The 27,672-nt window shown below is 45.1% G+C and overlaps 1 protein-coding gene across 4 annotated transcripts in view; it reads left to right on the top strand.

The window, feature by feature from the left end:
* Positions 1-19,943, top strand: part of LOC138656993 (bifunctional phosphoribosylaminoimidazole carboxylase/phosphoribosylaminoimidazole succinocarboxamide synthetase-like) — a 43,712-nt gene extending 23,769 nt beyond the window's left edge. For 3 of the 4 annotated variants that reach the window (XM_069744441.1, XM_069744443.1, XM_069744442.1), the window contains 11 exons: positions 217-395; positions 1,552-1,851; positions 2,138-2,275; positions 3,555-3,591; positions 4,972-5,169; positions 5,403-5,578; positions 9,677-9,856; positions 14,670-14,783; positions 15,071-15,251; positions 15,863-16,021; positions 18,695-19,943. In XM_069744441.1, coding sequence (XP_069600542.1) covers positions 217-395; positions 1,552-1,851; positions 2,138-2,275; positions 3,555-3,591; positions 4,972-5,169; positions 5,403-5,578; positions 9,677-9,856; positions 14,670-14,783; positions 15,071-15,251; positions 15,863-16,021; positions 18,695-18,861 — 1,829 coding nt within the window. In that variant the 3' untranslated portion in view covers positions 18,862-19,943. The remainder of the gene's footprint in view (positions 1-216; positions 396-1,551; positions 1,852-2,137; positions 2,276-3,554; positions 3,592-4,971; positions 5,170-5,402; positions 5,579-9,676; positions 9,857-14,669; positions 14,784-15,070; positions 15,252-15,862; positions 16,022-18,694) is intronic. The other variant, XM_069744444.1, reaches the window with a different exon arrangement.
* The last annotated feature ends 7,729 nt before the right edge of the window (positions 19,944-27,672 follow it).

Raw genomic sequence — 27,672 nt, 5'->3', positions numbered from 1 at the left:
ACTTGCCAACGCTAATACTTTGCTTTTGGTGTCATTTTATTCAAAAAATGTGTAAAAAGAAAATTATTGGAAAATAATATACCGTAATCCCCAGGACTGCTTGGTGCAGACTTGGAGGAGCGTATTGGGGTGACGCTTTTATTCTCTGAACATCGTTGCCTATGTTATATGTACAATCCGTGAATGAGTCGTCACAATATTGCCTTGTTTTTATAGAGAATCACCTTCCATTAAAGAAGCTTCTTGCTGATCACATACCATCTTCTGATCCTCTTGAATTCTCATTGGAAAACCAAGCTACTGAGGAGGAAGCCGAGGGGCAGAACTTTATTGACCATCAAGGGAACTACCAGTATATGAAGGACCAGTCGGAACAGCACAGATATGACCCTCAGGTGCATCTCCCACTGTGCGCTTAGTACTTTACAGGGGCTATTCCAGAATGTAATGTTTTGTTGGAACACCCCAGTAACTTCGTAAAACATACAGGAGTCGATTCATCTAGACTGATGTACAAAACGCTCACGCTATGCCAGTCTTGCCAGATTCATCAAGATGCTCGCGCCATTTAATGGTAAGTGGTGTGCGCGCCTGTGCACTGCACCAGAAATGGACAGGAGCAGCAGTTCTGGCATAGAAAATATCTGTCCTACCCAGCTTCTCTCTGATCTGCCTATTTTGGCTGAGCTGATCCAAAGTGGCGTGAAACCGCCGAAAGTTGCACATTTTTGTACAATTTAGCGTTGCGCAAAAAATATTGCGACATTTCAAAGCTTTTATGCCCCTAGTCCCATGCGTAGATGAGCTTACTATGTACTTCCTTTGTCCATTCTCCCATTCTTCTTGATCACTGCTTTGACTGAAGAGGGTGTTCCTGACCTCTCCAGCATGTGACCTTCAATTTAGACTGGAAACTTATCACCCCAATCCATTAACATTTTTGTGCCAAAAAATGGAGTAAAAAGGTTTGAAATGTTGCAATAGTTTTGTGCAAGTCTGAGTTCCGAGCAGCTCTTTACTTGTACTCCTGGGTCCTCCCTTCTGTCTCGTGCGCTGCCTATGATAATCACAGCAAACTGCCCTGGGGTTACCCAGCCTCGCTGTGTCTTTAATAGCATATATTGTATATGCCCAGCTTGGCTGTTCTCCACTTTAGGTCCTTTAGTGTCGTAATGTGGACAGCAGTAAAGACCTTCGGTTATAGGGACGGGCCTGTGACAAGGGAACCAGTGCAGCTCTGGAGACATTGCTACGCCCTCAGCACCTAGTATGTGTCTCCAGACCTGCACCAGCCACCTGGTCACAGACCCGTCCCACCACCAGCATGGTCTCTGTATGGGATATGAGCCGCAGATGTCTGCTTCTGTCCTCCTTATGGCACTGCAGGGTCTTCACTGGTGGACAGCGGAGTTCAGGGGAATGCCAGTTTGTGCCCCCTGTCTTGTAAGCATGGGACCGTATAAGTAGTGACAGTGCTTAACAATAACAAACATTACTGTAGACTGTGGGAACATGGTGTCATGTGCGTGGACACGTTTGTTTTACCTACAGACAAGGCTTCCTGGACATGGCTTGTTCAATCGCTTAAGCCAACGGAGCCGTCTTACCCCAGGGAAGCGTCGGAAGGTCTGTAAAGTGATCATCTGTTTGCCTGCTGAGTACCCCGAGTATAACGGCACATACCAAGTTCCTCGGGGGAAGGAGAGAGATCGACTGGCCATGCTGGGCCTGGTGGCGAAGATCTTCATACAGCCATCCTGGAACTTTGAGAATTTCCGGACTGAAGTGATTACTCTTTTCCGTCAGTATTTCTCATGTTCAGATGAGGAGTTCTCATTTAATTTTCTACAGGTATGAGCTGTAGTGCACGTAATACTACTATATATTACTATATTGCATCCTCAATTATTATAATTTTTGGAAGAGAATCCAGCCCTTAGGTGGCGTGTAATCCATTCACTATATTGGATTGCTTTATATCATTCTAAAACTCTCCGTAGTTTCTTCCTGCTCTCTTATTAACCTGGACAATAATTTGGGCATTAGTTTGCAGTAGGAGTCGATTTGTAAGGCTACACGTATTGTACATCGTTTTATGGACCTCGTGTTACATTGCATTGTGTCATTATCTTCACAGTGTTTACCAGGGAATCGGACACTGATTAAACCAAATGTATCTGCGACCTTTAAGTGGAGTGGTATAGCAATATTAGGGCTGGCCACACAGAGCTCGCTGTACATCAGAACGCCACACGCACTCGCCGCACCGGCAAAGGTAAGAACTTTCACATGATTTATAATGGATGCGTAACGTGACATGTCCATGGGTATCGCGGCCTCCTAATCTCCAGAGTATAATCTATAGGTTTATGTTTTCCCACTTGAAGCTTCCATCACATTTCCATTATTTTACTATCTTGGTTGTTAGACATTATTTTTAAGGTAGAGAACACCTCTGACATGTGGATAGGTGTTGCTTTGGTTAGATCAAGTGTTGTAATCAGTAAGACAGCGCTGCACTCATGCCGGAAGCTCTGCTACTGTGCTGCAGCACGAGGGGGTGGGAGAATGGGAAGTGTGACATCCCTGCCAAAAAAAGCTATGGGACATCGGTGCGGCCACTAGGAAGGAGGACTGTGTATCCTTCCATATGTGTCAGTTTTTGGCAGGAATGTCAGACGCCTCCCCACTCATGCTAGCCGCAGCGCTTCCGGTATGAGCGCACCGCCATCTCAACATCTCTTGACAGGCACAGGTGAGGGGCTAAGAATTTACTTCATACACCACACTGAATTGGGAGCTGTACGACTAATACCAGTAAGCACCCTACTTACATCAGTCACTGGAACAAGCTTTACTATACCTACCTAGGAAGACGGTATTGAAGCATTCTCCCTGCGGCTAACCAGGGGACGTCCTCTGGAAAGTTATCCCATGAATTTCATTTATTTTGGGCACATGTTACTTTTTAACGTGATATTCATGGCCGCTAGGTTGAATTACACCGACCTCCATTGGTACATGTACACACAATACACGGGTGCCCCATCTTGTTATATCAGCTCATGTCCATTCCAATCATATGTTCTGTCTACATATCTGATATAAATAACAAATTAAAGCTGCACTCTGAAACGTTGTAGAATGGAAACAATGAATACATGAAATTGACAGGTAAGATCAATCTCTATTTCACAGCGCCACAGGTTAATGGGTGGCGTGCTCCATCAGGAGGTGTGTAGTACACATGTTACCTATACAGTGGCCCTCTCCGCTTGCACCTGTTGACATTTGTCTGCTTGTAAGTGCCGGTCAGTCTTTTGATATAACAGCTGAGGTATCTACAGCATTACAGTAAATATAACAGATGTGTCCAGCTCCTCATTAGATGTAGTTACCTTCAGCCCTGCTTCTTAGGTGTTGATCAATCCTTTTCTTTAGGCTCAGTGAAAGCCTTAAGGTCTAGCACTGAACACCAGCCACTAAAGCGTACATTTGTTCTTACATGGTGCTGAACTCTCACCAATGCTTTCTTTCATTTGACCAAACTTTAGGTTGAAGACTTCTCTGATGGCACTCCAGTACCTCCAGGTTTGTGTCATATCGCCTATACATTTCTACTGACGTCTGTGACTTCATGATGTGTAACCCCAAATATTTCTATAAATTGGTAAATTTTTATACATTTTTATTACTGAGGATCCCACGCCAGAGTCCCATCTGAAGGAGTGGAGGCCCATCATTACACTCTATTCAACGCTATGCTGAGCCAATCCATCAATATTCTACTGATGGAGAACCACTTTAACTTCTCGCTTTGATTATATATATCTACTATATAATTGTCTAAGGGTCACTTCCGTCTTTCTGTCTGTCTGTCTGTAACGGAAATCCCAAGTCGCTGATTGGTCGTGGCTGTTTTGCCGCGACCAATCAGCGACGGGCACAGTCCGGCGGCAAAATGGCCGCTCCTTACTCCCTGCAGTCAGCGCCCGCTCCATACTCCCCGCAGTCAGCGCTCACACAGGGTTAATGGCAGCGTTGGTGGACCGCGTTATGCCGCCGTGTAACGCACTCCGTTAACGCTGCTATTAACCCTTTGTGACCAACTTTTTACTATTGATGCTGCCTATGCAGCATCAATAGTAAAAAGATCTAATGTTAAAAATAATTAAAAAAATAGTTATATACTCACCATCCGTCAGCCCCTCGTATCCAGAGCAGGCATTTCCCGCTCCTCGCGACGCTCCGGTGACTGCTCCATGCATTGCGATCTTGCGAGATGATGACGTAGCGGTCTCGCGAGACCGCTACGTCATCATCTCACGAGACCGCAATGCACTCTTGGGACCGGAGCGCGCGAGTAGCATCGGTAAACGCTTCGCCTGGATCCGGGGGCCAACGGAAGGTGAGTATATCACTATTTTTTATTTTAATTCTTTTTTATAACAGGGATATGATGCCCATATTGCTATATACTATGTGGGCTGTTATATACTGCGTGCGTGGGCTGTGCAATATACTACGTGGGCTGTGCAATATACTACGTGGGCTGTGCAATATACTACGTGGCCGGCCGCGAACAATCAGCAGGCACAGTCCAGCCGCGAATTGGTGCGGGATTTGAACCACGCTTCGCTGATTGGTCGCGGTTGGCAGAACCCTGTGTATTCAATGTATTATTCCAAACTCTTCATAAATAAACTACATACATATTCTAGAATACCTGATGTGTGTGTGTGTGTGTGTGTGTGTGTGTGTGTGTGTGTGTGTGTGTGTGTGTGTGTGTGTGTGTGTGTATATATATATATATATATATATATATATATTATATAATATATATATATATATATATATATATAATATATATATATATAATTTCTACATGATTTACAACCATGGACGAGCTTTCTTTTAACAGTCAGGTTGGTGTGCAATTATGACTTTTTCCATCATGTCATTTGTTTTTAGTGGAAGGCTTGAGATTTGCTGAGGAACCATACCAGGAGATTACTAAAGAGATGTGTACAGACCCTCATCAACCTGGAGATTCACTGATTGAACCCACAGAGAGAATATCTACAGGGACCCCCGCCACAATGTCCCGGGCAGACGGCAAATGCTTCAACATGACCAACAACTTCATCTTTAAGATGCTGAGAGAAGCAGGTAGGACGTCTTCTCCTAGACTCCTGACTGCATGTGGAGGAGACTTGTGCACTTATAGCCGTATACCGAGCTGTGTATGGAGAGCGCTGACTTACCTGTAATCCTGTGTAGACGACAGCCCCGAGCACACGGGACGCTCATCACTAGCTTATCTGTACAGTAAATGTCAGCCAAGAATTCAGAGAAATGACGACTGATTAGAGATCAAATAATTAGTTTTAAACATTTCTCAGGTATCAAGACAGCACTTGTGAGGAAGGTCAGTGAGAACAGACACGACACCTGCGGTTGTGAACTGATCCCTCTTATATGGGGGTGCTGGAGAATAGCCACGGGCATGTACCTCACAAGACATCCTGACACTGAAGGACGCAGGCTTTACCCTCCCAGGGTAGAGATATTTTATAAGGTAACCTCGTATACTCGTATAGCGTGCCAGGATTGCATTAAATTAACAGCAAGTTGCTCAATGCGGAAAAGCGTTTTTCTTCAATATATTTTTATAGCCGTATTGTGATAAAAAAACATACTGTAAAGCGCAGACAATGAAAAATTCACCCTTCTGTAGTCCTATAGAAGTTCCTCATCCCTTCTGAAAATGGTGCATCGGAGAAAAATGGAGACGGAGGTCGCAGGCAGACTTTTCAACATGTAACATGACACTCTATCTTGATGCAACATTTTTGAAACATGCCCCATCCTCAGTCATCAGGATATTTTATTAGTTCAGAAATTAGGGTAATCATTAGGCTGCGTTCACACATTGCAGCTGCGCTGCATGTCATGTGTTGTGTTTGTTTTTTTCAAAATCACAGAAATGAACGTTACGGTGTGAACATGATCAAATGATCGCAATATGGCTGTAATTTGTGAACACAGCCTTGAAGGGAACCTGTCACCCCCAAAATCGAAGGTGAGCTAAGCCCACCGGCTTCAGGGGCTTATCTACAGCATTTTGTAATGCTGTAGATAAGCCCCCGATGTTACCTGAAAGATGAGAAAAAGAAGTTAGATTATACTCACCCAGGGGCGGTCCCGAGTCTGGTGTGATGGGCGTCGCGGTCCGGTCCGGGGCCTCCCATCTTCTTACGATGACGTCCTTTTCTTGTATTCATGCTCCGGCGCAAGCGTACTGTATCTGCCCTGTTGAGGGAAAGGTCAGAGAGGCCCAGCGCCTGCGCACTGCAGTACTTTGCTCTGCCCTCAACAGGGCAGACAAAGTACGTCTGCGCCGGATCGGCAGCCTGAAGACAAGAAGAGGACGTCATCGTAAGAAGATGGGAGGCCCCAGACCGAACCGCGACGCTCATCGGACCTGAACCGCAGCGGGACCGCCCCCCCAGGTGAGTATAATATAACCTCTTTTTCTCATCTTTCAGGATACATCGGGGGCTGAGCTACAGCATTACAGAATGCTGTAGATAAGCTCCTGATACCGGTGGGCTTAAGGTACCGTCACACTTAGGGTACCGTCACACAGTGGCATTTTGATCGCTACGACGGCACGATCCGTGACGCTCCAGCATCGTAACAATATCGCTCCAGCGTCGTAGACTGCTGTCACACTTTGCAATGTACGACGCTGGAGCGATAATTTCATGACGTATGTGCGATGTAGAAGCCGTTGGTTACTATGCGCACATCGTATACAATATCGTGCACACCTTTGTTACACCATGCGATCATGCCGCCACAGCGGGACACTAGACGACAAAAGAAAGTTTCAAACGATCTGCTACGACGTACGAGATCGCTGGAACGTCACGGATATATCGCTGGAACGTCACAAATCGTGCCATTGTAGCGATCAAAATGCCACTGTGTGACGGTACCCTAAGCGACGCTGCAGCGATTCCGACAACGATCCGGATCGCTGCAGCGTCGCTGTTTGGTCGCTGGAGAGCTGTCACACAGACAGCTCTCCAGCGACCAACGATCCCGAGGTCCCCAGTAACCAGGGTAAACATCGGGTTACTAAGCGCAGGGCCGCGCTTAGTAACCCGATGTTTACCCTGGTTACCATCGTTAAAGTAAAAAAAACAACCACTACATACTTACCTACCGCTGTCTGTCCCCGGCGCTGGGCTTTTCTGTACTGGCTGTGAGCACAGCGGCCGGAAAGCAGAGCGGTGACGTCACCGCTCTGCTTTCCGGCTGCCCGGCGCTCACAGCCAGAGCAGAGAAGCACAGCGCCGGGGACAGACAGCGGTAGGTAAGTATGTAGTGGTTGTTTTTTTTACTTTAACGATGGTAACCAGGGTAAACATCGGGTTACTAAGCGCGGCCCTGCACTTAGTAACCCGATGTTTACCCTGGTTACCAGCGAAGACATCGCTGAATCAGTGTCACACACACCGATTCAGCGATGTCAGCGGGAGAGCCAGTGACGAAACAAAGTTCTGGACTTTCTGCCCCGACCAGCGACATCACAGCAGGGGCCTGATCGCTGCTGCCTGTCACACTGGACAATATCGCTAGCCAGGACGCTGCAACGTCACGGATCGCTAGCGATATCGTCTAGTGTGACGGTACCTTTAGCTCACCTTCGATTTTGGGGGTGACAGGTTCCCTTTAAGCTTTTCTTGCACAATAGATGATTGTTGGTTTAATAAAACTTTGGCCGACAGCCATCTTGGTCGATTATCTTATGCACAGCAGCGCTCATTTGGCCGAGCCATAGTCAGACATGTCTGGTGACTGCTTATCTCCAGGAGAACAAGCTAGTCCTCAGTCAAATTTGACATGCCCAATTGATAACTTCCCTGACAATCCTTTGTCCGGCGCCCCTGTAGAGATTAGATTGTTGTCCGAAGCCATTGTCTTCAGTGGGTACGACCAACATTAGTCTGTGTACAGGGGCCTTTAGAGTAAGGGTACCGTCACACAGTGGCACTTTGATCGCTAGGACGGCACGATCCGTGACGTTCCAGCGATATCGTTACGATCTCGCTGTGTCTGACACGCTACTGCGATCAGGGACCCCGCTGAGAATTGTACGTCGTAGCAGATCGTCTGAAACTTTATTTCGTCGCTGGATCTCCCGCTGACATCGCTGAATCGGCGTGTGTGACGCCGATTCAGCGATGTCTTCACTGGTAACCAGGGTAAACATCGGGTAACTAAGCGCAGGGCCGCGCTTAGTAACCCGATGTTTACCCTGGTTACCAGCGTAAACGTAAAAAAAACAAACACTACATGCTTACCTTCAGCTGTCTGTCCCCGGCACTCTGCTTCTCTGCACTGCTCCTGCATCCTGTGTCAGCGCCGGCCAGCCAGAAAGCAGAGCGCCGCTGACAGTGCAGAGGAAAGCACAGCGCCGGAGGACAGACACGGAATGTAAGTATGTAATGTTTGGTTTTTTTACGTTTACGCTGGTAACCAGGGTAAACATCGGGTTACTAAGCGCAGCCCTGCGCTTAGTAACCGAATGGTTACCCGGGGACTTCGGGATCGTTGGTCGCTTGAGAGCTGTCTGTGTGACAGCTCTCCAGCGACCAAACAGCGACGCTGCAGCGATCGACATCGTTGTCGTATCGCTGCAGCGTCGTTTCAGTGTGACGGTACCCATAATGTTCATTTCTCACCGGGGGCATTATCGGCCTAGCCAAGAGCATTGTCAGATGTTATACTGCAGTAATCTTGTGGTCTGAGCAGGCTGCCAGTCAATCGATGATGCAAAATGGTTGTTTGTTGAGTGAGCTTGTGCTGCACAAGATCACTGTTTTCGACAGCGCATTGTACTATCTAAACGGGACTTTACAAGTGCTGCTGAGAACAATGGCAGCCTATGTGCACAGAACAGTCCATTCAAGCTCGATCAGTGCCTATCTTCAGAGCGTTCTACCTATGTAAATGGGCTGTTAAACGACTGCTGATCAGCAAGCACGTTTCTAATAGGAGATTGGTTTGTGTGATCGAACCTTTAGTGATGTTACCCTGTATCCCCATTCACCTTCAAAGAGTTGCAGTACTAGACACGACCCAGTGACCGATGTGGTGCTGTTACTGGAGAAAAGTAGTGATGACTTTCTATTCAAATGAGTCCTGCATTGAGCAGGAGGTCGGACGCGATGACCCTGGAGGTCCCTTCCCACTCTAACAGTCTATGATCCTATGATTCTATGTTGTATCAACTCCAGCTCCACTAAGGATCGGCTGACATATTATTTTTTGGCCTCATCTTGACAACACGGCATGGTGGAGTCAGACACCCCTGATTCATGAAGAGGCGAGCTGCACCAGAATTCTTACTCCAGTCTCTGACATTGGGAAAGACACAGCTTGTCATGAATTAGACAAGATATGGCGTCATGCCCCAGCTCAACCCAGTTTGGCGGAGCTGGGAAAAACTTGTGAAAATACCAAAAGTCACGACATTTTTGCGCCAACATTTTGCGACTTTTCAAACCATTGTACGCCAAAGTTCTAAATTACATCAACCATTTGGAAGAATCCTACTATTTGGTATTATTTTGTTGTCTACACTTTTTTTCCTTTTTTCTTACAGGATGATGTCCTTGAAGAAGTTGTTTGTTCAAAGGAGGAATTGTTGGCCTCCGAGATGAATTGTGCGGGACACATAATTGGTCAGTCTGAAATGGACATCATAAATCACAGTATGGTTGCCATGTTTGAAATTTTGGAAAAAGCATGTTTGGCATCTGACTTCGTTCTTGTAAATATGAAGGTGTGTACCATGCGAAATACGAATTCTTTTTCTCATATTATTATACAGGAATGGATGATGGTTGCCAGTGCATACATACAGTACAGACCAAAAGTTTGGACACACCTTCTCATTTAAAGATTTTTCTGTATTTTCATGACTATGAAAATTGTACAGTCACACTGAAGGCATCAAAACTATGAATTAACACATGTGGAATTATATACTTAACAAAAAAGTGTGAAACAACTGAAATTATGTCTTATATTCTAGGTTCTTCAAAGTAGCCACCTTTTGCTTTGATGACTGCTTTGCACAATCTTGGCATTCTCTTGATGAGCTTCAAGAGGTAGTCACCGGAAATGGTTTTTACTTCACAGGTGTGCCCTGTCAGGTTTAATAAGGGGGATTTTCCCTTCCCCATGACAGCACCGCACATAGAGAGTTGGTATCTGCCCCCAGGAACAGGAAACCCGTAGCAGAGATAAAAGAAGGGGGCGGCACCTCTCTCCTCAGTTTCTTGGTTTCCTGCTCCTGCAGGCGGATGCCTGTACTGAAATGTTACTAGCAAAGGGTTTCTCGAACTCTTTAGTAGACACGCTGCTCACCAGCAGAAAGAAAGTAACATCGGATAAGTACTAAAAGATATGGGAGAAGTTCCTGGAATTCTCGGGTCGGAAGTTGTCGAATACGAGCCAGAAAGTCCCGGTAAAAGAAATACTGGAATTCCTTCAAAAAGGGCTAGAAAGAGGGTTATCTACTAACACCCTAAAAGTACAAGTCTCTGCCCTGGGTGCATTGTTCGACCAAAAACATGCAGATCACCCCTGGGTCTACCGGTTCATCCGAGCCTCATTTGCAGCGAGACCCTCAAAATTATTACCCAAGGTGTCTCCCTCGGATCTAAATTTTGTCCTAAATGCCTTAATCTCTCCTCCTTTCGAGCCTCTTGCTTCTATCTCTGAGAAAGCCTTAACGTTGAAAACAGTACTCCTGGTTGCCCTAACGTCGGCTCGGCGTATCTGCGAGCTGCAAGCTATTTCTGTAAATCCTCCATATACTACCTATTTGGAGGACAGAGTGATCATAATAACTGATCCGGCATTCTTTCCAAAGGTCAATTCAAAATATCACAGGGACCAGGAAATAATTTTGCCCTCATTTTGTGCAAATCCAAAATCCCAGGGAGAGCAAGTTTTTCACTGCTTACTGCCTTTCGTTGCCTACTTCAATACATGGAAATGTCAAAATCATGGTGAAAGTTGTCAACCCTTTTTGTCTCCTTCCAGGGGGCAAAACGGGTAAAAAAGCTTCAAAGTCAACTATTGCACGGTGGCTTTGTATGGCTATTGCACTGTCTTACTCTTCCTAAGATCAGACTCCCCCTCTGGGTATAAGGGCTCACTCTACAAGGGCCATAGCCACGTCCTGGGCTGAAAGGGCAAATGCGTCTGTAGAACAGATTTGCAGAGCAGCAGTATGGTCTTCACCCTCCTCTTTCTTCCGCCACTACAGGCTAGACCTAGGGCCCTCAACTCTAGGCTTTGGTAGGAAAGTGTTATCTGCTATTGTCCCACCCTAGGATTCTATTATATTTCTTCCTCTCAATGTGCGGTGCTGTCATGGGGAATGGAAAAAATAATTACTTACCGGTAATTTGATTTTCCAGAGCCATGACCGCACCGCATATCTTGGTGATGGTTGTGTGATGCACAAAAAAAAACCAAAAAACATTAAAATATAAAAGGTGTACAAAAGTAAGGTACACCTAAATACTAGTAAATACTGATGTACTAATTTGGCGGTTACCTTGCATACTCTGAAACAAAAACTGAGGAGAGATGTGCCGCCCCTTTCTTTTATCTCTGCTACAGTTCCTGGGGGCGGATACCATCTCTCAATGTGCGGTGCTGTCATGGCTCTGGAAAATCAAATTACCGGTAAGTAATTATCATTTTTCTTGCCTTTTATAAATGGTGTTGGGACCATCAGTTGTGTTGTGCAGAAGTCTGGTGGATACACAGCCGATAGTCCTACTGAATAGACTGTTAGAATTTGTATTATGGCAAGAAAATTGCAGCTAAGTAAAGAAAAAGGAGTGGCCATCATTACTTTAAGAAATGAAGGTCAGTCAGTCCGAAAAATTGGGAAAACTTTGAAAGTGTCCCCAAGTGCAGTGGCAAAAACCATCAAGCGCTACAAAGAAACTGGCTCACATGAGGACCGCCCCAGGAAAGAAAGACCAAGAGTCACCTCTGCTTCTGAGGATAAGTTTATCCGAGTCACCAGCCTCAGAAATCGCAGGTTAACAGCAGCTCAGATTAGAGACCAGGTCAATGCCACACAGAGTTCTAGCAGCAGGCACATCTCTACCACAACTGTTAAGAGGAGACTTTGTGCAGCAGGCCTTCATGGTAAAATAGCTGCTAGGAAACCGCTGCTAAGGACAGGCAACAAGCAGAAGAGACTTGTTTGGGCTAAAGAACACAAGGAATTTACATTAGACCAGTGGAAATCTGTGCTTTGGTATGATGAGTTCAAATTTGAGATCTTTGGTTCCAACCACCGTGTCCTTGTGCGACGCAGAAAAGGTGAACGGATGGACTCTACATGCCTGGTTCCCACCGTGAAGCATGGAGAAGGAAGTGTGATGGTGTGGGGGTGCTTTGCTGGTGACACTGTTGGGGATTTATTCAAAATTGAAGGCATACTGAACCAGCATGGCTACCACAGCATCTTGCAGCGGCATGCTATTCCATCCTGATTGCGTTTAGTTTACCATCATTTATTTTTCAACAGGACAATGACCCCAAACACACCTTCAGGCTGTGTAAGGGCTATTTGACCAAGAAGGAGAGTGATGGGGTGCTGCACCAGATGACCTGGCCTTCACAGTCACCAAACCTGAACCCAATCGAGATGGTTTGGGGTGAGCTGGACCGCAGAGTGAAGGCAAAAGGGCCAACTAGTGCTAAGCATCTCTGGGAACTCCTTCAAGATTGTTGGAAGACCATTCCCAGTGACTACCTCTTGAAGCTCATCAAGAGAATGCCAAGAGTGTGCAAAGCAGTCATCAAAGCAAATGGTGGCTACTTTGAAGAACCTAGAATATAAGACATAATTTCAGTTGTTTCACACGTTTTTGTTAAGTATATAATTCCACATGTGTTAATTCATAGTTTTGATGCCTTCAGTGTGAATTTTCAATTTTCATAGTCATGAAAATACAGAAAAATCTTTAAATGAGGTGTCCAAACTTTTGGTCTGTACTGTATATACTTCTGAATAATGGAAATATTAATATTTACATCTGTAATACCGCATCTGTAGTTATTCCGCAGCAGTGTACTATACAGAGCGTACATGTAGAAAAATTTCAGACCTTACAGAACAAAAAAAACTTAATGTACAGTTCAAACATTAGAAGTGGTGGCCCTGGTCACAAGAGCTTACAATCCACAAGGAAATAGGGGTCAAATTTCACAAAATTCCTATTTTGTACGATGGTCCAACCTTCTTTTTTTTAATGGGATAATGCATTTACAAAGCAGTCATTTGCCAGTAATTGTGTATGCGTGATATGTATCGGGTTAAATTGCCTGGAATGAGGAGGAAACTGGAGGATGAATGGCTCAGGGTCTGAGGAATAAAGTGAAAATGGAGAAAAGTTAGATAAGTGAAAGTTATAATTTTGGGTGGGGGAGACAACTAAAACTCTGGATGTTGGGAATTACACTGATTATTTGGGGTAGTGCATTCCAGAAATCTGGTGCAGCTCCAGAAAAGTCTTAAAGATAGAAGTTGGAAGATGTTAGTTTATCATTACCAGCAGAATGGAGAGGAAGCTTACGATGATAGATAGATGGGGGATGAGGTGTTTGCTAGGCAGCACTGTGGAGAACTTTGTGGGTTAGAGAAGTTTATATTGTATGATAATGTGGATGGTTCATTGGTATAAAATACGATGAAGACATCGGTGTAGCAGCTGGACACAAATGACAGTGGTATTTGCATTCAGGATAGACTGGAAAGGGGAGAGTAAAGAAATACAGAAATCAAGATGGGAATGAAGATGAGTGTCAGTAAGCGTTTTGGTTGTTTTTGGGGTACAGGGGAAATGAGGAGAGTGCAAGTGGTTTCATATAAAAATTGTAAGATCCTAGTGACACATAACCCTAAATCAGCGGTGGGATATTAAGAGAGTTTCCCAACAAACTGTACACTATGAAGTTATTGGTTGGGTGACAATGATGGAAGAAACTACTAAAGGGAATTTGTCTGCAGGATTTAACCCCCACCCCCATCCCCCCACCCCCAAATTGTTTCTACAGTCATATAGTTCTTTCAAAGGCAAGTCAAGCAATATCTGTACATTGATAAGCAAATGAGACTAAGGTAGATCTGAAGCCTCTGTCCCTCCAGCTCTCTTCCCTGCCTGCGCCGCCTCCTCCTGCTTCACTACTAGGCTCTTTGATGTGTATCTTCAGGCAAATTAGCTGTCGGTCAAGCAGGAGGAGACGGTGCTGGGCGGGGCATAGATCTGGAGTGACAGAGGCTTCAGATCTACCATAGTTCTTCAGCCTCATTTGCATATCAAATCAAACTCTGATTTTCCAGTACTGGAAAAACAGACTGGCCATGTAAAAGTATTGTTCATCTTGTCTTTGCGCATATAATACATTTGCATATAAATAGTTTTTTGGGTGAAATCCTGCTGACAGACTCCTTCTAAAGTCTTGCCTGCTGACATATCTTTGTTTCGTACACTCTACTGTTGTCATTTTGTAAAGTAGTTCTTTGTTTTTAAGTCTCTGTTCCATGTTGCCACACGCAGGTTCAGTTTGGTGTAGACCTTGACAGTAAAGAAATCGTTCTCGCAGATATCATTGACTACAATTGTTGGCACCAGAATCAATTAGAAGATGTAAGCCAACAGCATGGCCAGCAAGTAAGACACCATTTATCATTAATGTTCATGGAGTAGAAAGGGGATTCACTCTGAGCATCTTTGTGGGACCCCACTGCTATAATGTAGCGTATATAATCAGCACTCTTTACAGGTTTGTAAGTTTGTTCCAGAAGTAGAATCATACTAGAACCTGAGATGGAAAGCGTTTCGTGCTTCTCCGCCATTGCTGCTGGATGATGAGATGATCTTCTAGTGTTTGCAGAATCAATCTGAAATGAGGATTGTGGTTATTTTTGGCCTTTTATTATATGTCCTGCATTCTCCAGAATTGGTTGAGTCCTAGAGGCCAAGGAAAGGTGGTTGTCCTGATGGAATCCGTCTCATACTTGGTGCATGGTGAAAAAATAAAGGCATCGTGTGCAAAGTACAGTATCCCATGTGAGCTGCGGGTGTCGTCCGCATACACCGGACCTATGGAGACCCTGGATATAAAATCACAGTATGAAGGTACTTTTGTGCTGTATGTCCCAAGCGTGATCAGCTTGTGAAAGCGAAATAAATACAATAATGATTATACTAACGTGATGCCCAGTATGAGTTATTATATTGTTAAATTCATTCCATAATACCAAAGGGTAAAACTGTCTGGAAATAAAATCCATGAATTGATAATAATGGCCAGGTCAGGTTAGTACTGCAGATGAGTCCCACGTGCCACTGTCCTTGGGAAAGCCGCAGTTTAGGGCCGGCATCCTCCATAATAACCAGACCGTCCTTATATTATTAACTTTTTTTGTAATAGTTTTCTTAGACTATGATAAAAATCTTTGGTAATGCATGATGAGTTTAACAATGTAACTATTACTGGATTACTTTTTCATGTTTAATTCCATTTTTTTTTTTTATTATGAACTTTTCGTTCCTATTTGTCTATTACCTCCTTTATCTGTGCAGACTTTTTCTGTATTCCATTCTTAGCAGTTTTTGGGGTATATCTGGTTGTTACTATATTGGGGTTGCATTAATCAGTGATCGTTTAGTTTTTTCTTGTGTTTTTTTTTACGTTCTACTTGTGTCTATGTTTTGTATATGAGCTGACGCTGGTATCTTTCCCCCAGGAGTTGGCACTCCCACAGTGTTCATTACTGTGACTGGAAGAAGCAATGGGTTGGCATCTGTACTTTCTGCAAACACGGCCTATCCTGTCATTCATTGCCCCGCGGTCACCTCAGATTGGAGTGCTCAGGATGTCTGTTCTGCCCTTAATGTTCCAGAGAGTATGTGTCTTCTGCCATCTGATTATGGGAACAGAAAATACTGAGTCAGAGCCTTAAAGCGGAGTTCCAAAGCAATTAACCTCTTTGATGATGCTTCATTTGAGAATCCAAGTGCATGACGGGATACTCAAACAAAAGCATCCTCAAGGAGCAGAGCTTGTGCTATATGCCCCTTGCCATGTGCACATTGACAGCGTGCTCTCTGTTGCTGGCTCAGATCAGCAGTAACGAGTTGGCAACAGAGCACGTTGTCAGAATGCAAAGCGTGCAAAGACCAATGACATCACTTGCAGGGGTGGTGCTGGTCTTTGCACATTGGGTATTTTAATAACACATTTTGTTGCTGACTCATTGCTGCTGATCTCAGCTGGCAACAGAGAGTGCACTGTCATTGTGCACAATGCACATCTTGCTGGGATATGCCTAGCCCCTGAAACGAGTGTCACTGATGACTCTAGAGGAGGAAAAGGGGCTGCAGATAATGACGCTTTCTTTGAGTATCCCAGCATGCACTGGGATTCTCAAACGAAGCAACATCAAAAAGAAAATTGAGAAAAAAGAGAAGTCGTTAGGGAAGGGTAGAGATTTTTTAATTCAAGTATATTACAAACTATTTTATATTACGGCTCTAAATATGTAGAGATTTAGGAAGAAAATTACTGTGGACTTTGTACCACCCCTTTAATTCATGCTTCTATGATGCTGAAAGTACCATTATATCATGGAAGGGCAGTATAATTGCACACGTGGTCAAAATTGTTGGTACCCCTTGTTTAATGACACAAAAACCCTCAATGGTCACAGAAAAACACTTGAATCTGACAAAAGTAATAATTAAAAAAAAAAATGTATGAAAATGAACAAATGAAAGTCAGACATTGCTTTTCAACCATGCTTCCACAGAATTGAAAAAAATAAATAAATAAAGCTCATGAAATAGGCCTGGCCAGAAATGATGGTACCCCTGAAAATAATGTGACAAAAGGGACATGATAAACCATGGTGTGTCCACTAATTAGCATCACAGGTGTCTACAATCTTGGAATCAGTGAGTGGCCTGTATATAGGGCTACAGATACTGTGCTGTTTGGTGACATTGTGTGTATCACACTCAACATGGACCAGAGGAAGCGAAGGAAAGAGTTGGCTCAGTGGATTGAAGCACACATGATGGGATTACATACATGGCTTCGCAAACTTTATGACCTTGTTGCAAATACCACAGTAAAGCCTCATTCAGATGTTTCTACATCATGGACAACTGAATCAGGCTTTACATTGACATAGCACAGCTGAGTCAATATTCAGAATGATGATTACACTAGTGTGCCCTAAACACTGCAGTGACGGCAGCCGTGAGAACAGTTCAGGCAACCTGACATTGTAGTACTAATGCCAAGTTACCGACCTGTTGTCCACAACTGAAGGATGTTGCAGCAGCCCTACTCTTCCTGCTCGGTAGCCTGGTATTAGTAGTACAATGTCAGGCTGCCTCCTCTCACCGCTGCTGCCCAGACCTCCAGTCGCTGCTCGCCATTGAACACTAAATAAGCAATGATGGGGAAATAATAGCTCAGAGTACAACTCTCCGCTCCAAAAAAATGGCGCTTGGCTTCACGTACAGTTGTGAACTGAACAGCCCAAGGGCTGTGCCCAGTCCGCATCTGACTGACCAACAGTGAAGGAGATGTGCTCAGACACCGACTGCAGTCTCCTTTGGCTGCTGTATTTGGTCAGGTGCAGACTCCAGCAAATACAAATGGCAGCTCCCAGCGGCTTCAGAAAAAAATTTACAAAAAAAATGTAATGTTTGGAAAATAAATTATTCTATAACCAATAACTGTGGGCATAAAAATTGCAACACATTCCCTGTATGAGTGAAATAGTTCATAAGTTGAGGTTTCACCTACCCAGCCCTACTGATAACTAGAGCTTGTACTAAGCAGTGTAAGATCCCAGCAGCGGCAGAGAGGGGACACATTGAAGAGCTGTCAGTCTGCCAAGTGGGTGGAGATTGAGTTAAACCTTTGAAAGGTGTCTTACTACTAGGAGTCTTTGCAGTCAGCTGTAATTTGTGGAAGAAGGTGTTAAAAGGCACCAGTATAGTTAGGACAAGATGGTGTGAAGTAAGGCGTTAGCCACTGTAATCCAACATTAAGGTAGATGAAAAATACAAAACCATTTATTGAATCATATTTGAATACAGGAGTGAACAACACACATTTAAAAACAAATAACACAACAGAGTGCACCATCAAGACATGACGCATAATAATAATAATGTCACCACCCAAACCTCCCTTGTACACAGAAATGAGTAGGGTGGTAAAAAACAACAGATGTAGTTCACTCACTCACTTACCAGTAGAAATCACAAGGTAAGTCCAAAATAGACATTGTGCCAATAAAAAAATCATCGAATACGGACAGACCTGTAGTGCTACCCATAAAATAGTCGGGGACAAGGACACTGCCCCATAAGACCCTCACAAGCAAGGATACAGTCCCATCCCCCACGGACAAGGACACAGCCACCATAAAACCTACCGTATTTGAAAAACGCATAGATGCTCTGACCGATAAGACCGCACACATGTATTTTGACTGAAGTTTCTTTCCTGCATTGTGACGCTTATCTCTGCCTATATTTAATGCTCCTTTATTTACCCCTAGATCTTGGATTTTGCACAGTGCTTTCTCCCGATGCCGCAGCTCAGTTTTCTGCTCATATCTTAGGTCTAAGTAATTGCCAGTTGTGGTCCAAGCTGCGCTCCTGCACTCTGAATAAGTGGATCTCTGTGAAACAAGCGGACGAGAAGCTGAGGGACTGCAGCATATAATCTCGCTTTTTACTGTAAAGCTCGGTCATTATCTGCAGTCTGCACAGTTGTATGCTTTGCTTTTTGTATATTAGTTTGTTAAACTAAATTGTAAGTAGACATTTAATTGTAAAGCCCTTCGGAATATGATGGCGCTATAGAAATAAAATTATATTGTGTCAAGTTTTTAAATGCTGAAAATGTGAAATCTGTTGGTGATTTAACCCATTCCCAACATTTATCATACATGTACGTTATAATGGGGAAGTTGTTCCGGCAATATGATGTACAGGTAGGTCACGGTGATCATCTGGGCTCAGGAGCTTTGCCTGCACTGTCGGGACCTCGGCTTAACAAACAGTCGAGCTCCTGAAGCAAAAGCCATGGCCGATGCCAACTCCTTCCTTGGCTGTTTAACCCTCTAGACACAGCAGTTCAAAACCACCATGGCATTTACAGTGGATATAAAAAGATCAGAAAAATGACGCTGAGCATTCCTCCGAATCAACAACAATGGCTTCTCCAGAAAAAGATTACAGTTTTGGACTGACCTAGCCAGAGTCCAGACCTGAATCCAATTATAAGGCCGAGATCACACATACGAGAGATACGGCCGAGTCTCGCAGGTGAAATCCCTCCTCTGGCGCCGGCACTCCAGAGCAGAGCATGCAGCCGCACAGCAACACATGGAGCTGCACGCTCCGCTCCCAAGTGCCGGCGCCACAGGAGGGATTTCACCTGCGAGACTCGGCCGTATCTCGCGTTTGTGTGATCCTGGCCTAAATCTGTGGGTGATGTGAAGAGGACGTTGTACACAGGAGATGCCCTCGTAATCTGACAGATGTGGAGCTACTGCAAGGAAGAGTGGGCAAAGATTGCCAATTCTAGATGTCATGCTGATAGATGCCTAACCAAAAATACTGAACCCTGTCTTAAACTGAAAGGGTCCTTCAACATAGTATTAGTTTAAGATTGTGTGTGATTACACAACCACATTATTTTAGTTCTTTATTTTTATATTTTCACCTGAAAAAAATTGTCTGTTTTTTCAATTGGAACTGTATAGATTATGAATAGCATTAAAGGTAGAAAAAGTTCTGAAATTTTTCTTCTTGTTTTTTTTTTTTCACATGACAAAACCTGCCCTTTTAATCCCTTCTTTACAGGCGTTGTATATACACTGCTTTGCGGGAGCTGCGTACCCGCAAACAGCAGTATATGTACAGTGCGCGGCCTCACGCTGAGCGCCATGCGATTGGATGCTGGTGTCCACTGTGTGAGCGGACACCCTACAGCAACACCCACGATCAGTGCTAGCACCAATTTGAGCCTGTTTAACCCCTCTGATGCTACTGTCAATAGTGATAGCAACATCAAGGAGATCGCACACAGGAAGGGGGCTCCCTGCATGTATCCATCAGAACCATGCGATGCAATCACGTTGTTCTGATTTACTCCACGGAGACCACCGGCGTAGGGTCCTGCAGGGAAGGTGGCTTGTGAGTGCTTGCTAACAGGCGCTGATATGCCTCCTTCCCTGTCTGTCAGATAGTGATCTGATGCTCTGCAGTTCAGAAGCATTGCAGAGTATCAGATCAGTGATCTGATACCACACAGTAATGTCCCATCCTGGAATAATGTAAAAAAAATTATTAAAGTGTAAAAATATTTTTTTAAAAGTCCCCAAATAAAGAACAAAAAAGAAACATTTTTTCCAATAGTTATTTGTGTAAACGAAAAAGGACACATTTGGCATTACAGCATTCTTCTGTCCATAACAACCTGCTCTATAAAACGGTCCTGCTAGCTAACCCCTTCAGTGAACACCATAAAAAAACAACAACCGCTGAACAAAAAGTGCAATAAAACACGATCAAAAAGACAAATGTAAATAAAAATGGTACCGCTGAAAACATCATGTCCAGCAAAAATCAAGCCGTCATACAGCTCCATCAGCAGAAAAATAAAAGTGTAAAAGTGCCAAAACGTAAAAAAAAAAATATATAAATGGGGTATCATTGTAATCATACAGTCACGGAGAATAAAGCTGCCTTATCAATTTTACCACCAGCAAAACGACATAAAAAAAATCAAAACCTGAAATGCTTGGTTTTGTTCATTCTGCCTGCCAAAAATCAGAATAGAAAGCGATCAAAAAATGTCATGTGCCCGAAAATGCATACAATAAAAACATCAGCAAAAAACAAGCCATAACCTGACTGTTCGCCGAAATACGGAAATATAGCTCTCAAAATATGGGGATGCAAAAACTAGTTTTTGCAATAAAAGGCGTCTTTTTTAGTGTGCGACAGCAGACAAACATAAAAACCCAATATAAATCTGGTTTCACAATAATCACACCAACCCGGAAAATAAAGCCGCCTAATCACTTATACCGCACGAGGAACGGCGTAAGAAATGAATAAAACCAATTCTTCACCTGGTGTTGACTTCTTTATCGCTTCATTGGGGGACAAAGGTAACCATGGGTGTATGCTGCTGTCGCTAGGAGGCTGACAGTAGGCAAAAAAAGGAAAATAGCTCCTCCTCTGCAGTATACACCCAGTGACAGGCACAAAGCACCTCAGTTTAAGCTTAGTGTCTGTAGGAGGCGGACCTGGATCTGCTACCAAATGTGCATTTTCCTTTTCAGGTTCTCTGTGTGTGTTTATTAATCTTTTCCTTTTGTCTTTCAGGTTCCTTTTTTCTTAGGGTAACAGGGTGTAATTTCTCACCCTGATTTCCCGTACCTATGCGACCGGGAGAGCAGTGTAGTGTCACCCACCTCACCTTTATGGGTGCTTCAGGGGGATTCCAGGTGGCCGGTCCTTTGCCATTTCCCCACCCCACTTGTGGACACTCCACCTCCCGTTGCTGGCTGCACCCCTTCACTGTTTGTCCTTTAGCAGTCACCGGCACGCATTTAAAATATTTTTATCCAATAGGAGGCGTCTTCCTCTTCTTTTGAGCGCGCGCTTTTTCCACTCCTATCACGGAGCATCTCCTTTCTGGCTGCCAGCCAATCAGAGTGAGACATTAGTTTTCACCGGCCGGCAGATTGTCCTGGCTGTTAACGCCCCCGATGTGTCAGCCAATAGGACACTAGCTTTCTCTTTGGCCGGCTGGCAGATTGCAGTGATGTGGGGACAAAGCTGAGGCTGCATCAGCCTTTTCACACCGCCATATCCTGCACGCTTTGCACATGGGGGTCACAGCTATATCCTGAGCTCTCTGCAGATGCTTTGCACAAAGGGGAACACAGCTTCCGCAGTTCTTTCTGCTGGTCGTTGCTGGCATCGGGTAGGCGCTGTTCTTTTTGTCTTGGCTCCTCCACAGCGGCATCCCCAAGGCTCAACTTATGCCCAACCCTAGAAAAGCTTCTTCTTGCCCCTCTAAGCCCACTGCAATTCACTACGCCTGTGCCCTCTGCAAAAGGAAGTAGTCTTCAGGACAGCCCTCCCCTTTCTTTCTGTCCTGCAGCCCCTCCACCATGTTTGCCCCACAGGACAGGAGCCCTCAAACGCCCAGGATGAGAGCATTCCCCCCCCAATATGGATTGGGCTATTGCCATGTCAGTCGGTCTCTAACTTGACAAAAGTTTCACAGTCCCTGGTTCAGGTCCTGGAGCGTCTTCCACATTTGTCTACTGCCACCAGTGCTCTGAACGCCTCTCACAGTGATTCACATGCACCTGACCATGGCCTTCACAGGGACAAATCGGGTGCAAAGGAAGTGGGCTCTTTCCATTTCTTCCTCTAGTTCTCCGGATCCCTCTGCATCCTCCTGGATGCATTCCTCACCCCATGCCCGTTCTTCGGAGGCGGTTTTTGGGTCAGATGTGGATTCCCAGTCTTAGTCCGATACGGACCAGAGCTCAAAGATGCAGGACATGGTCAGTAGCCTTATTTTAGCTATTACTTGACGGCACCATGTAGAATACCAAAGTAAGACATCTCTAGGGTGGAAATACCGCCTGCAGAACCTTCTGGCTGAAGGCCATCTGGCTACCCGCCAGCGTATGTAGTTTATAATGTTTACAGAATGTGTTTAAGCTAGACCATGTAGCTGCTCTACAAATCTGAGCTACCGAGGCCCTTGCCCTTTCAGCCCATGATGTTGCTACTGCTCTGGTGGAATGGGCCTGAGGCCCTCAGGAACAGGCAAATTCTTGGCCTTGTACTCTAGGTAGATGGTGGTTGTTATCCATCTAGCCAAAGAAGGTTTTGATGCCTTTTTCCCTTTATTCTTTCCCGCATACTGGACAAACAGATTAGTGTCCTGTCTCCACTAGCGAGTGGCCTCCAGATAGTGAATAACTGCCTGCCTAACATCAAAAGAGTGGAAGAATTCCTCTTTATGGTTTTTTGGGGCTTGGCAGAAGGAGGCAAGTATTCTCTTGATTTAAATTCTGAGAGGAAACAGCTTTTGGCAGAAAAGCGGGGTTGAGTCTTAGAACTATACAGTCATCAAAGATCTGAATATAACGGTTCTGAACTGATAGCCTGAATCTCTCCCAGTCTCTTAGCTGAAGTGATGGCCACTAAAAAGACTGTCCTGAGCGTGAGTTTCGCAATGCTAATACTCCCTGCTGACTCATAATGGGGCCCGCATAGGGCATTGAGGACTAGATTTAAATCCCATGGAGGGACTGATTTCCTTATTATGGGCCTTAGCATCTCAGTGGCTCTAGAAAAAACATGCTACCCATGGCTGAGATGCCAGGGGGGAAAATCGAAGAAAATACTCGGGGCCGCTACCTGCACCTTTAGCATGCTTTGTTTTAACCCTTTATTAACTCCTGCCTGGAGAAAATCCAGGATTTTTGGGATGTCAGGCCGGAAAGAGTATATGAAAGAGCTACCACATTCCAAGCAAAACCTCTTCCAGATCTTATTGTAAATTTCACACGTGACAGGTTTGCGGCTGGCCTGGATCGTGGAGATCACCTGGTCGGAGAGACCTTTAGCTCTCAAGATCTTCCTTTCAGGATCCACGCTGATAACTGTAGACTCCTTGGATCCAGATGAAGAACTGGTCCATGAAAAAGCAGGTCTTCCCTCTGTGGTAACAGGAGCGGATCTTTTCCCGGGACATTTTCCTTAGCTAGGGAAACCAGCTTCGCCTTGGCCAAAATGGGACTACCAGCATCACCACTGCTTATTCCTCCTGGATCTTCCTGAGCACCCTTGGGATCATGGCAATGGGGGGAGAGGTGTACAGGAGCTCTTCTTCCCATACCTCGTTTAAAGGGAACCTGTCAGCAAATTTTGCCGCTATAAGATGCGGCTACTGCCTTTCAAGGCTTATCTACAGCATTCTATAATGCTGTAGATAAGCCCCTGGTCCGACTTGTAATTGAAGAAAAATAAGTTTTATTATACCTACCCGGGGGGCGGTCCGGTCTGATGGGTCCCATCTTCTTGCGACGCCACCCTCCTGCTTCTTGCTCGCTCCCTGGCATAGGCGCTCTTGTGCAGGCGTACTTCTCTGCCCTGCTGAGGGCAGATTAAAGAACTGCAGTGCAAAGGCGTCAGGAAAGGTCAGAGAGGCCCAGCACTTTGCTCTGCTCTCAACAGGGCCGATAGGTACGCCTGTCCAGGAGCGCGATGCCGGGGAGCCATGAGGGCGTCGTCGCAAGAAGATGGAAGGCGCCGGACCTGCGACACCCGTCGGACCAGACCGCCCCGCAGGTGAGTATAATAAAACTTTTCACTTGCAGTTGCAGGTTGGACCGGGGGCTTATATACAGCATAATAGAATGCTGTAGATAAGCCCTGAAAAGCAGTGGCAGCATCTTATAGCGGCAAAATCTGCTGACAGGTTCCCTTTAAGGCATCGATCCCCTCCGAGTTGCTTGCTGGATTGAGGGAATATAACCTTCGGACTTTTGCGATCTTCCTAGTTGCGAAGAGGTCCAGTTGGGGAGTTCCCCAGCCTCGACACAGATAACTGAATATTTCTCCACTTAGTTCCCACTCGGTGGACTGGATCTTTCGTCTGCTCAAGTGATCGGCAATCATGTTCCCGGATCCTTCTAGATGAACTGCCGATATGGACCAGACCCTTTTTTCTACCCAGGCAAATATCTTTGCAGATAGGTCTTGAAGGGCCTGGTGTCTTGGGCCTCTTTGATGTCGAAGAAATTATACCCCCGTCATGTTGTCCGACATCATCTTTATATGACGATCTTGAAAGCAGGTCTGCTTCCGCTTCAGGGTCTCCCAAACTGTGTGTCACTCTCTGAAGTTTGAGGACTGAATCCTGATGTCTGGAGGCCAAACTCCCTGGAAATATTTTCCTTCTTGATGGGCTCCCCATCCTTCCCTGCTTGCATCTGTGACAATTGTTACGCAAGGTGACCAAATCCAAGGAACTCTTTGAGTGACATTCCTAGAGACAGTCCACCATTTCAGCGACTATTTTAATGTCGGGGATAGACGGATCTCTTTGTCCAAAGACCTCTGTCGTTTGTCCCAGGTTGAAAGGATTTCTCTCTGTAGTCCCCTTGTGAGGAATTGACCCCAACGAACGCACGATATGCAGGCTGTTAGTGTTCCCAAGACTCTCACTGCCTTCCTTGTGGAAACCCGATTTCGAAGGAGCAGTCAGATCTATTCCCTCACCGCCTTTTTCTTTTCTGGCAAAGGCGAGACTCTTTGCTGGGAATCCAGAATAACCCCTAGAAACTTCTTCTTGGTTTCAGGTAGTAGGTCTGACTTCTCCCAGTTTAGGATCCAACCCAAGCCTTCTAAAGTAGAGATCACTAGACTGAGCTGTTTTTCTAGTTCTGTCTCTGAACTGGATATCAGCAGAAAATCGTCCAACTATGGAACAATGACCACCTCTTTCTGCCTCAGGTAGGCCACAATCTCAGCGCAAAACTGGAAGTGGTAGCACTTGTTTCTCATTTTTAGAGCGAACCGTAGGCACCTTTTGAGAGCGAGGGGTGAATCGGTACGTGGTAGTATGTGTTCTTTAGGTCTATCGTGGATATCACTGTGCTCTTGTCTATGAGGGGAATGGTCTTTAGAGATTCCATTCTCAACCTCTTGTATGTTATCCACCGATTCAGGGGCTTCAAGTTTATGATGGTACGGCCTTCTCCCAATGTTTTTTTTTTTTTTTTATTGTGAATAGGATTGAGTAATGCCCCTGACTCACTTCCAGTTGGGGAACTAGGATCAATACTCCTGCTCTTAAGAAGTCCCTTACATCTGCCCATATAGGGGAGGCGACGGTTCTGGAAAGGGGAATTGTAACCACGAACCATGATGGGGGGGTCTGACAAATTCTAAGGTGTAGCCCTGAGAAATGGTGTTTATGACCCACTGATTTTGGGAGACGAGTTTCCACAAGTCTGAGAGTTCCTGGAGGCGACCCCCTATAGATATGGCGACATTGCCTCCTGTTCCCTGAACTGGACCCAAAGTGCTCTACTCTTACCCCCTTGGGGGTGTTCCGCGTATTAGACTTCCCTTTTCCCCGATATTCCTGCCCCTGGGAGGGGCTGGTCTTCAGAAAGGGGTAGTATCTCCTAGTTTTTTTCCTCCGGAAACCCTTTTTTCTTGTCGGTGGTATATTCTAGTATATTATCTAGAACTGGCCCGAACACCCTTAATCCGTAAAATGGTATGGCACATAGTTTTGGACAAGGGACCGGGATGCATATATTTTGGGGGCCAGGATGGATATATGGAAGGCCAGGATGGATATATGGAGGGCCAGGATAGATATATGGAGGGCCAGGATGGATATATATATCTACTATATAATCATCTAATTCTGTCTGTTTTTGTAATGGAAATCCGGCATCACTGATTTGTCTCGCCAGCTGCCCGCGACCAATCAGAAACAGGCGCAGTCCGGCCGTGAATTTGCACGGGATTTGAACCACGCAATATTGGTGCGGGAGTTCAACATCACTTTGCTGATTGGTCGTGCCCTGCCGGCCGGCCACGACCAATCAGCGATATTGGTTTGGGGTTTAAACACCGCTGCACTGATTGGTCACGCCCGGCCAGCCGTGACCAATCAGCGACAGGCGCAGTCCGGCCACGAATTGGCACGGGATTTGAAGCAAGCTTCGCTGATTAGTCGAGCTCGACTGGCCAAGATCAATCAACGATATTGGCTTGAGATTTAAACCCTGCTGCGCTGATTGGTCGCGCCCGGCCAGCCGCAACCAATCTATTAGCGCGGGATTTAAACACCGCTTCACTGATAATGTATATATTTTACCTGGAAAATCCTGTGTATTCATTGCATCATTTTTAAATCTTCAGAAATAAACTACATGCATATTCTAGAATACCCAATGCGTTAGAATCGGGCCACCATCTAGTAAATATATAATCAACAAAAGTCCCTACATGTACCAACAAATATGGCACTTCACACAATGCACTAACACAAGTGGACTTACTAAACCAGTAGTCCAAAGAAGCAAACCATAATATAAAAAATATCTTTCCTGGACTGCCATATATCCTTCCTGATCCCTTGTCCTGGTTCCTCCATATATGCAATTTGCCCCCTATATATATATATATATATCTCCATCCTGCTCCCCCCATATATACGTCCTGCCCACCCATATAGCCATCCTGGTCTATATATATATATATATATATATATATATATATATGTCGGGCCGAGCTGGGCAGATTCCCTCTACACCTAACAGTTCTAAAGAGGGCGCTGTCATTCCGGGCTCACCTGCATAGGAGCAATCCAAGCTCCCATCACCATAAAGCCCTGATACATGAAGGTGAAACAGAAAAACCAGAACCCCCGGAACAGCCCAGCCAAACCCAACCGGACCAGAACACCAAT

Source organism: Ranitomeya imitator, chromosome 1 (assembly GCF_032444005.1).
Source record: "Ranitomeya imitator isolate aRanImi1 chromosome 1, aRanImi1.pri, whole genome shotgun sequence".
In the NCBI taxonomy this organism is placed as follows: Eukaryota; Metazoa; Chordata; class Amphibia; order Anura; family Dendrobatidae; genus Ranitomeya; species Ranitomeya imitator.
This window is presented reverse-complemented; position numbering and strand designations above follow the sequence as displayed.